Raw genomic sequence first — 11,196 nt, 5'->3', positions numbered from 1 at the left:
TGGTTCTTACTTTCAGATCTATTCATGGTCAGGCTCCTCCTTACATCACTGATCTGATCCAGCCTTACACCCCAGTTCGGGCTCTGAGGTCTGTGGATCAGAATCTACTGATGGATCCTCGCACACAGTTCAGGACCAGAGGAGAGAAATCCTTCCAGGCTCGTTAGATGTTGGATTTGTCAAGACCTCGTCCTTGACGCAACTAGATCGATAGATCGATGTCAGATGCAGGATTGTCAAGACTTAATCCTCGACTCAAATGGTGTCAGATGTAGGATTGTAAGATCAGGAGCTAGCATAGGTGACTTTGAGGCTTTGATATATTTACCATGAACTGATTCAGGTATTTATTGTTTAATAGACCAGCACTCTCCCTTCATTGACTACTTTTGCTAGGAACAGACAGAGTAGAACCCACTTCACAAATGTTTTTTGATTTAATTTCTCAATTTGGTCTGTGTCATTTTTACTAAATGCTGCACTTGAGAAGTGAAAAACAGTTTTTGTAGTAGTTTGTTGTAGAAGTTTTCTTTTTAGATTAATTTAAAAGTTGCCAGAGAACTGAAGTCCACGACAAAAAACAAAACCACTTCTATAGGTCTTTTAAAAGTTAAACCTCTCTCTGAAATCGGCGTGTACAGATCCACCACTCAAAAGGAATTATTAATAGAGCAACTAGGAATAGACTGGAGACGCCTATTAGCACTTCTTTCTTCCAGCTGTGTTACATAAATTTAATGAATTCAGCCCCAGAAGGCTAGAGGGAGCGAGAGAACAGAGGAGGAGAAAAAAAAAAAGACACTCAGTCTTTCATAATGAGGCCTTCGTTCCAGACAGGAGAGGGAACAGAAAATATTTAGGTTGACCCCTTTCCATTTGGGCATCAAAACAAAACCCACTGACTTATTTCTTTAAACTGTTTTTAAAGGATTTGTGAAGAGGTGGCAATAAGGCACCCTCTAGTGACAGTTTTTTTTTGTTGTTTTTTTCGTTTACACCTGAGATTTCAAGTATCTCCAGGCAATTTTAATGAGCTGTGAGACACATTTGAGGGGAAAAACAAACATAATCCCAAAGTACTTTCACTACCAAACTCAGAAAATCTTTTTGATTTGTAACATATAGATAATGGAAAGTAATATATTAATGTAAAGGGAAAATGTAACTTAAAACTAATGTTTACTTCTATAAACATTTTATATAATTTAGAATATTTGGTAACTGTGGTGAAAGTTTAATTTTAATATACTAATATCATAAGTAATAGATTGCTTTAAATGACTGTCACCTTTTTTTAAATTGTTTTAAGCGTATCACAGATTAAAAAAAAAAAAAGGTCATCAATAAATAATGAGTGGGGTTATGGGTAATAATCACGCTGAGCATTCGTATGAAAAATAAAATAATGTTTATTAGATTTTATGATACCATTTTTTTCCCAATCGAAGATGACTATGTAAACAAATATAAGCATTACTAGATAGCATAGCTGTAATCTCAGCCCGCTATCAAAAGAGACGCCTCTACATATAGACCGGGTAAATACATTTTAACTGTACTTTAGCTGTAACCGACCAGGATTTCAAGAGACACAAGGTCACTCCAAAGTGCCAATCAGGAGGCAGGATTGTCACAAGCTATAAGTTCAACACCTTCTCTTGTACTCCCATGTTGTCTCTTCAACTCGACTTACTTCTTCAAGTCGTTCAAGTCACATTCGCGTCTTCACTCGACAACGATGTCAGGCGCTGAGGGAGTGTCTGCCGTCGCTGCTCTGTTGTTCTATAGTGTGCAGGATGTTCTCAGAAGCTTCTCTCACGTCTGAGTGTGTGTCGGGATGAGCAGCCAGAGAGTCGAGAAGCTCCACGACTCCTTCTTGAAGAAGTATTTTGCTGTAATGTGAGGCTGAGGAGTGAAGGGAAGATGAGAACATGAGGAAAGGAAGACTCAATAATACATGATTGTGGAACGTGTCGTTGCATAAGCTGGAAGGTACGTGAACTAAATAAATGTTTTATGCTTCAATCTGGAGAAAATGGATCCTGTATTCGAGAACATGAGAAGTCAATTGGAAGATCTCTGGTGAGTTCGTCTTAACTTCTGAACCAATTTAAAACCTTAGTCGATCACTTGTCTTGTTTAAAAAAAACATTAAATGCACATTTGCTTGAAAGGATCCACCAAATCTTATATAGTGTAGAACATTATGTTATAATGTGTGTAGTTTTTCTTACTATCTTGAGTGCAGACCAGCCTAATCGCCCAAACTGCCCAAAACTGGACCCCGGATGGTTGACAAGTCTGAAGCAGAGGGATGAACGGACGGAACGATCTGAAACACACACAAAATACATTTTAAAAGTTTCAAAATACCTATAAAAAAGAAAAAGTCTTACCTGTATGAGACCATCTCTCTTTCCAGGTGTGTCCAGGTCTTGATTGAAGAATGCTAAAACGTATAAAGACAAAATGTTAACGTTTATTTATTTTTTTCTTTACTCCTGGTATTTTCTTGCTCAATTAAAAAAAAAAACATTTATTTTAAACTTGATATATTTATATCAAAATGATTTGTTGATTATTTGATTTGTTTTGATTTACATATTTGAACATCAAATCATTTAATTTACCATAAAAAGTATTAAAGTAATTAAAGATGAAGATTATTGATTTTCAAAATAATAATATAAATAAGGTATTTGACAGCAGTGTATCGATTTTTTTTTTTTTAAATATATTTTCATTTTTTTTTATATAAAGAGAAGCAGTCATTGGGTTCTCCAAATCCAGCGAGAAACTACAGATGACTAAGGACGAGAGGCTACATTCTACTCCAGCAGTTAAAGATGTTTGGACATATTGTTGGTTTCAAAACGAATGAAAGTTACGACGGATACGATTTCGTCAAGAGTCATGTGGTCTGTAAATTCTGCAACACCAGAGTCAAGTACTCGACAATACTACGAATATATCCTTGTTCCTACAGTATCACGATAAATCGTATCATTTCCCCTGTATCGTGAGACTTATTTTATCGCCAGTTTTTTGCCAATAAACACGTCTATTTCTGAATCATGATGATGGACCTTAAAGTCTTATTTTGAAGAAATGATTGAAATCTTTACTTGTCACTTCACTCTCTCACCAGCTTCTGGAGTGTAGTGCTGCGCAGCTCTTCATCCAGGGTCCACAACTCTGGTCTGGAGGCCAAGTGTGCGAGTATCCCCCCGGCAAAGTAGCGGACCCCCAGCTCCATGTCAGAACGCTGCAGAAGACTGAGGACGTGTTCTATGAGTTCCTCCTCCATCAGCTCCGACTGCAGCTCCTCCACCTCAGCAATGTTGTTCTAGAGCAGGTACATTCATCTTTATTTAGAAGTATCTAGAAGTTTTGTTTATGCCTTTACGCATGTAATAGAAAGAACATTATTTGTTATGAATGTATATATTTTTTAAGTAAAATGTATTCTTAAAATAACTATATTACCGAGTACTTTCTATAGATTATATACCACAAATACACACCAGCAGTCCAAGAATCTTCTGCTGGACCGAAGCTTCGTTGTGGTACGACTGCAACAGTGAAGAAAGTGTTCAGTCCATGGTTTCTATGATGCTATCAATCAATGTTTCTACCTCCAGGACTTCCTCGTAGAGCTCCAGACCGTTGCACTGGATGAAGTTACGAGCAGCTGTTGGCGTCTCGTCCGTGAGGTTCCACAGTGCACTCAGAGCAAACTTCAGCGTCGAGTCCAACACTCCCACCATGGCCTTCTGCTGAACAATCGCCAGCAGCTGCTGTTTGAAGCAAACGTGGTACATTTTACAACTCGGTGATGTATTTTGAACTGACATTTAGTATCCACTAGTTTTATTATAAATTAATACAGTTTTATTTACTTTTTATTCTAGTTTTAACTGTTTATCAGATGCTAAGTTGACATCTCGGGGAGAAGAAAAATCTAAATGAAAAATAATGGACAATACAAAAGCAATCTTTGCAAATAGTAATCTCATTTTTATCAGTTTCTTTCGTGAAAGAGGTTTTTAGGAGAGGTTTTGGTGAATCTTCTTAATAATTTCCATCCAATAGTGATTTATTTTTTAGCACTGTCAGAAACTGAATAAACCACCTGTATTCCATTTAACACATTGTGTATTAATATAATTTCATGTATTTTTTATTATTATTTCATTATTTTTTTTATTTTTATTAAAATGTATTTACTTTTTGAGATTTTTATTTAGACAAATATTTGGAATATTTGCAAAAATAAATACATTGAATGTGAATAATTCAAAATATTAAAAAGTAACGTTAAAAAAAGAAGCAAATATATATAGAAGAAAATATGAGACAGCATTGGTAATTGCTAAGTAAATCATTTTTAATTTATTTTAATTCGAACGATTTATTTAAAAAAAAAATCTGTATACCAAAAGAACTTTGAACTTTAAGGAACATTAAAACAATTAGTTTAAAGGTGAATTAAAACTATATTCATATCTGTCTAATGTTTAACAATGGTTAAATTAATAGCGCAAAATAAAATTGTGTAAAGTGTTGAGAGGTATATACTAAATAAATACAGTTTAATTAATTTAATTAATTAATTTCTTGTCGACATCCCTGCTGAAAGGGTCATCTGAACATCTCCTGGCCTATCTTAACGAAGCACAACTCAACACAAGTCACAAATCAAACTCATGCGTAATGACGAAATGGACCGAGAGAGCAAATCTCGGAGACAGAAATAGAGCAGTCATTGAATAATGGAGTAAGAGTAAAGTGAGAAGGACGAAGTCGTGCTGCCAGTGGGGTGGGAAGGCGGTAGGTAATGGAAATCATAGCAGGTGAAAGTGACGGGGAGAACTGGAAATACACTTGTGCATATCACAGCTAAGCCTGGAATCTTTACGAAGTCTGAAACTTTATACCGTGAATGTGTCAACACACCTTCATGATGGAGGCGTCGTTGCTGAGCTGAGCCGTCTCCGCCGGAGACAACTGTGGAGGAGGAATGATGGTGAACATCGGTGACATAATCCCTCGGCCAAGATGCTAAACTCTCTACAGCACTAATTAAAGTGTCGTGACCTTCGCCACCAGGACGGAGATGACCGCCACCGCCATCCTCTGCAGCGTCTGCTCCTCGTGGCGACTCAACCAGGTGATGACCAGCGTGGACGCCAAATACCTGAGGACAGACGCTTTACAAGTAACACTATATTGCAGCAATCTAATGAGAAGCTTTTCAGAGACTGTTTTCCAGCGACTCTGGAAAAGCGATTTGTATCTGCGGTGAGAGTTCTGCAGTCAATTTGTCGAAACTGGGCAGCGAAGCGAAAATACCACATAAAATAAGCAAACTAACTTGTCGAAATGGACTTCCTGGAGGATGTAGTCGCTGCAGAGAGCCAGCATGCAGTTCTTTTGCACCTATAAAAACAGATAAGGTCTTTTGTATTAAATAACAACCCTTGTGTAAATAGCACTTTAGTTCAAGGTCACCATAATTCAATTCACAGAGCGGTCATAGAATGTTCTAGAATATATCACATTAAGATTAAATCAGATATGAACAGTTCAGTTTCTATAGTTTGATTTATCCCCAAGTCAACTTTCTTTTCATGAAAAAAAAAAGAAAGACTCTGCGAAGCATTTCTTTCTGTAAAATTAGCCATTACCTACTTTAATATTCCTTTTGGTCTGTAAACAATCTGAAGCTGTAGAACACTTTGATTTATTATTCTCATTTAGGTTCTTAAATGAGCCTCCGAGGGAACATTTTAGTTAAAGTTAGAGGAACTAAAAAGCCTCTTTAAACTTGAATGTTGCATAATTTAATTTACATGAACCATGATATCATTTTGTTTTAAATATGCAAAGAGTGAGTGATTTTTTTTTGTTATATATATATATATATATATATATATATATATATATTACATTTTCAACACATGGCACAATGAGTTTATGAAAAAATAGTCAAAAACACAAATTAATTGTTAAATAAATCACTTTCTGACTTGAAAACATTCCTGCAGGCAACACTACACTCTCTTGATCTCACTCCCTCTTAGTGAACTCTATACAGATATAATAACCCTTCAGCTTTTATACTTTTAATGTATCCCCGAGTCAACTTTCTTTCCATTAGAAAAGGAAAGACTATGAGAAGCAAATTGACGATGAACTACCTTAATATTTCTTTTGGTCGGTAAATGTAAACAAGAGGTTTACAACTTGGATTTATTATTTAAGTTATTAAATATGCCTCAAGAGAACAACTTTAGTTTACCGTGAAGAAGCTAGAAAACCTCATTAGATACAAACTTTTCACATTTTGAGTACCTAATTTCTTTCACTTGAATAACGAACTATGATATCATTTTGACACGTGTATGCTATGAGTAACTGATTTTGTATCTTTGAATTAGAATGTCAATACCTGCCACTGTGACTTGACTCAAACCTTAAAATAAAATCAGTTTTCAACTCATTTTCTAACTTAATACAGAAGATAGAATAGAGAACCTGCACTCTTAACTGTCTCTACCACGACTCTCTCTTAATCTCACTCCCTATCAGTGAACTCATCGCTGCAGATGTGTGCCTTATGTAGATTTTTACCATCATTTCGACACTACACACTTGATTAATTAAATGATATAATTTAGTTTTGTACATTTTGAATTGTTCTAATGCATTGCATTGGCTGTGTACTTTTGACATTACAAGTCAGGCTGAATCATCCATGGATTATTTAAGCATGCAAGTAAAAGAAGATAAATTCAACAGGAAAAGCAAGAATCATGAACCTTGAAAAAATTGCACAACGAAACAGAGGTCTGACTTGTCACCTGATGATGGTCGGGGAAGGTTTTCATGCTGTGCAGCAGCTGAGTGACAGCTGAGCCAATCAGGCTGACAGGCATCACAGCTGCTAGATTCTGAGTGGTCAGGTTGAACACACACGCCGCAGCCACCAGGTGGACGTGAAGGGATGTGGGGTGACTCTGCATGGCACTCAGAACCAGCTAAGAATGAAGTAAAAAATCAATATTAACACGCATATAAATGGAGTGGGTAGAGGTGAAAGTATATCAGTGTCATCAAAATATAAAATGGTTTAAGTTAACATTTAAAATGTTGTTGTTTTTTTCAAGCATATATATATATATATATATATTTTAATTGAATTTAATAATTTCTTTGTTAAACGATTTAATTTATTGCTATTTAATAATTTGATTGAATTCTCTCTATACACTTTTTTTATTTACATAAATATAAATATATTATATGAATATAATATACTTTCAATATGAACAAATGTACCCAAAGCTTGATATTCTTATTCCTACAATAATGGAGAAATACATTTTCTAAATTCAATAATTTATAATTTGTAGCCTTTTAAATTCAATATTTTTTATGGTACTGTAATAGTAACATTTTTTTATTAAATTTAAAAGGAAACATATGAGAAAAATATTGAATTTCCAATTTATTTATTTTTAATTATTGGAGTTAGAAAATCAAACTGTATGTGTAAAATGTATTTTTTTTTTTTTAATATTTATTTTAATTAAATAATTAAAAAAAACAAATGTAACTTTTCAACATACAAATAATTTAATGAATTTTTCAAATAATTGATAAAAACTCAATTAACATTTCCTAAAATAAATGGTCAAATATTTAAGTCAGGCAGTTCATCAGGCACCTTCAGAAGCTCTGGCTGAGGTTTGTCAGTGTCAACGGTCATATTGTAGAGATGGACGAGAGCCTCCCTGACGAAACACTCTCTGTCTCTGTATCGTCTCAGTGCTTCACAGATTTGCTCTTTGTTTGCTTCCCCTGCGACCTGTAAGATCAATAGATCATTAAGTTAAAATGTATAAAGGATAACATCTAATTGAACTTTACCTTCAGGTTTTTAAATGGTGAAAGTATATCAGAGGAACTGAGCGCCGTCGCTAGCAGCCCTAGGAAACGTGGCTCACTTCTTGACACCACAAATGCTTTTAATGCGGCTTCAGTGATCGACTTCCTGCCAGAAACATCCAGGGAAGCGAGAGAGGGCAGGAACTCCGAGCTACCTTCCAATAAAAGACAAACCCATTCATTTCCATCACCCCCGACACTGTCCGTTACTGTCAAGTGGTCGACTGAGAAGTCCAAATGTCTGAGATTGTGAAGATGGCTGCAGACGGAAAGAAGTTCTGAAGGTGACGCATCCAGCTGAAGGAGGTTGTGAGCCACCAAAGATCTCAGGGTGCTCTTGCATCGGAGGAGAGGCGTGAGATGTGAAACGGCACCAGAGGAGATATCCAAGCTTTCCAGCTGAGGAAGCAAACACGCATCCTCCAGGGAAGCATCTGTGAGGCCTGTACCTGCAAGGTTCAGGACCCTGAGGCCCCGCAGGGAACTGAATCCAACCTTGTTTTCAAGGGATTCCCAATCCAGCCGCAGTCCATTGATGGTCAACTTCTGCAAACTGGATCGACAGTGTCCACTGGAAGCTAGACTGGAGACGACATTCGCCACAGTGAGATCTCCAGGGACGTGGGAGGCGTCCAGTTCCACGAGCCTATGTGGGCTAATGGCCAGCGCAAACGCTTGTATTGACACTGGACAGGAACGGAGGGAGACGTGGCGCAGGCGAAGCTCTTTGTAGTTTTGGAAAATCCCAACAGTGGTGTCATTCAGTAAGCCTGGTAGGAGAGAAGTTTGAAAAAAAAAAAAAGGTCTGTGGAACTTTTTTTTTTCCACATGCATCATCCAAAGCAGGACTAAATCAATGTGGGATGAGAATTATCCCTGACAGGGTATTTATCTTTGGGGGAAAGATTGGTCAATGTTCAGATGACTGTAATAGGTTTTGTTGCTACTCGGGAAACATGACTGTACTTTAAAAAAAAAAAAGAAAAAAGAAGCTTCAGTCTGACCTTTAGCTGCCATCGTGTGCAGAAGTTGGTCCGCCATCTCCTGGGGAAAAAGCGGGGCCAGGATAAAAGCCAGAGATCCATCTGCTCGCTTGGTGCAAATAACATCTAGACTGTGGCACACCTGAGTCAGGCAGAGGTTGGTTAGAGATTCAGGGCCATCTGGGTCCTGCAACACAGAACGGTACAGATAGATTTATTAAAAACTACTTGATATTCACCTCTGTTTGTGTTCTAGTCCAAGGTATGCATGAGACATCAAGATTCCTACACATAAGGAACCAGTTCTTATTTCAAGCAGGGACCTGTGACTTAACTACATTTGAACAATAAAATGTGTTTCTAATTTTAGAAAAATTGGAATTTCTCTAATTTTCTACTAAGGGTTGGGAGAATTCTCTGGGTAATCCTTGCTTTTTTAGGATTTACAGGCAGAAATGTAGGTCCATATGAAAGTTTGGGTCTCACTTTTCATCATCATCAAAAAAGACTACAAAAAACATCCAAATACTTCCATACTACTTATCTGTAACATCCCTCTTGTAGTAAAGCCTCCACATGAGAAATTGTCGTTCATTTTTGCTTATAAAAGGCACCGATGAGGGCGAGTAGAAAACAAGAATGAAACTATCCCTTTAATATGCTGTGTTATCGTATAAGAGAGACTTGATGGATCTACTGACTCCTTCAACAAACATCTTAAGATATTTTTATTTTATTTGATTCTCTGGAACTCCTGTGTTGTTCTCCGTATTATCTTGACCTTTTAAGTATATATTTTATTGAGTATTTTTTTGATTGTTTAAGCGCTTTGTGACCCTGGTCTAGAAAATTGCTCTATAAATATAAATTACTTTCTTACTTACTGAAGTCTGAAAAATTGTTGATAATTAGTCGCAGATAAATATGCCAAGACATAAGTATTAATAACATTTAAGAGAAATTTTCCTGAGGCCACACAGAACCATTTAATAAATATGACAACCTGATTTAATTCATTCTGAAATAGATTGATAAATATACTGTATTAATCCCTTCGGGAAATTATTTGATACTAACAATCTTTGTGTTTAGACTTCACTATTAACTTCAATATTCTTCAAACAATATTTTATCACAACAAAAAAGTGGTCCAACCCAATGCTTTATAACAACAGTGTAACAAATGAATAACAAGTATATAAAAAGGCTATTTGACAACGATTATAACTAGTTATTGGGACAAAGCCTTTTCTGTTCCTTACTTCTACCTCAGATTTTATTTTTTTTAAAGAGTAAAAATTAAACTAACAGTCAAAGTGACTGCAAGAGAGTAATTTAATCCAGAGTAGACGTAAAAAGTACACAAGTAAAGCCCCTTTAAATCACATAATCCTTCTGGTCTGTATTGGCAGAAGTTAAATAAATAAATAAATAAAGGGTGTTAGCTTAAAAGCAATAGTAGCAACTAACTCGGTTAGCTAGTGACTGGCATCAGATCCATGTTTACTTCAGCGAACAATTCACACACTCACCATGATTCTAGAAGAGTACACTCGAGCAAATGTACATCAAAACACGGTGACTTTTGACCTCGACATAACCGCTGAGACGGGTTTACTTTACAAAAGACGTGAATAACGGAGAGCGAGGTTGTGTTTACGGTATTTCCTGAGCTGTCAAAGTCGCAGTTTAAGCCGCTAATGTCGCTGCTACCGAATGCACGCTCCTCATTGGTCAGCTGCGGTGACGTCACTCCATGCAGCCTATCTATAGTGAAGTTCGATTTTGTTTATCAAATGGTTTTTCAGTTCGATTCCTTCCGAAAATATTACAACTCATTAGAAGTAATTTTGGTCCAAAAGTGTCAGTACTTTTGGAATACAATAATTAAATATATACATTGAGGGAAAAGGTTTCTTGTAAATAAAATTGTAATTTAGAATTAAGAAACATCTTAAGACGTTTTTATTTGTTCAGGCTTTTCCTTGATTTTCTGGAACTCCTGTGTTGTTCTGAGTATTATCTTGATCTTTAAAGTATATACTTTTTTGAGTATTGTTTTGATTGTTAAAGCGCTTTGTGACCCTGGTCTGGAAAAGCGCTATATAAATAAATATTACTTACTTACTTAAATAAAGGAAATATAATTTAAAATGATCTTTCTTATTTATCCCACTAATATGTACATATCTCGATTTATTGAGATTAACATTCAATATAAATTATGTCAAAGTGAACACAAACATATACACCACTTGTTTTT

General features: G+C 36.0%; 1 protein-coding gene across 3 annotated transcripts; it reads right to left on the bottom strand.

Annotated features, from left to right (window-relative positions):
• Positions 1-1,391: 1,391 nt before the first annotated feature.
• LOC148063405 (protein zyg-11 homolog) lies at positions 1,392-10,603 on the bottom strand. 3 transcript variants are annotated; one of them, XM_087810710.1, is made up of 14 exons: positions 10,466-10,603; positions 8,955-9,120; positions 7,933-8,720; positions 7,730-7,870; positions 6,864-7,040; positions 5,375-5,439; positions 5,098-5,197; positions 4,957-5,007; positions 3,636-3,797; positions 3,525-3,572; positions 3,146-3,346; positions 2,397-2,449; positions 2,235-2,332; positions 1,392-1,905 (listed from the first exon to the last, which is right to left on the bottom strand). In XM_087810710.1, exons 1-14 carry the CDS (start codon positions 10,466-10,468, stop codon positions 1,742-1,744), a joined length of 2,217 nt encoding a protein of 738 aa, XP_087666836.1. In that variant the 5' UTR covers positions 10,469-10,603; the 3' UTR covers positions 1,392-1,741. The 3 variants fall into 3 exon arrangements, with proteins under 3 accessions (XP_087666836.1, XP_087666838.1, XP_087666837.1); XM_087810712.1 differs by having other exon boundaries at positions 7,933-8,105; XM_087810711.1 differs by having other exon boundaries at positions 8,955-9,075.
• Positions 10,604-11,196: the final 593 nt, after the last annotated feature.

Source organism: Callionymus lyra, chromosome 16, assembly GCF_982586985.1.
Source record: "Callionymus lyra chromosome 16, fCalLyr1.hap1.1, whole genome shotgun sequence".
Taxonomy (NCBI): domain Eukaryota; kingdom Metazoa; phylum Chordata; class Actinopteri; order Syngnathiformes; family Callionymidae; genus Callionymus; species Callionymus lyra.
The sequence above is the reverse complement of the archived record's forward strand: the minus strand, read 5'-3'. Positions and strand labels throughout refer to the sequence as shown.

Excerpts from the sequence above, each read along its gene's own strand:
- LOC148063405 (XM_087810710.1), bottom strand. Across the intron at positions 7,041-7,729 it reads CTCAGCCAGAGCTTCTGAAG|CTGGTTCTGAGTGCCATGCA; the intron begins GTGCCTGATGAA and ends CTTCATTCTTAG. Across the intron at positions 3,347-3,524 it reads AGAAGATTCTTGGACTGCTG|AACAACATTGCTGAGGTGGA; the intron begins GTGTGTATTTGT and ends TACCTGCTCTAG.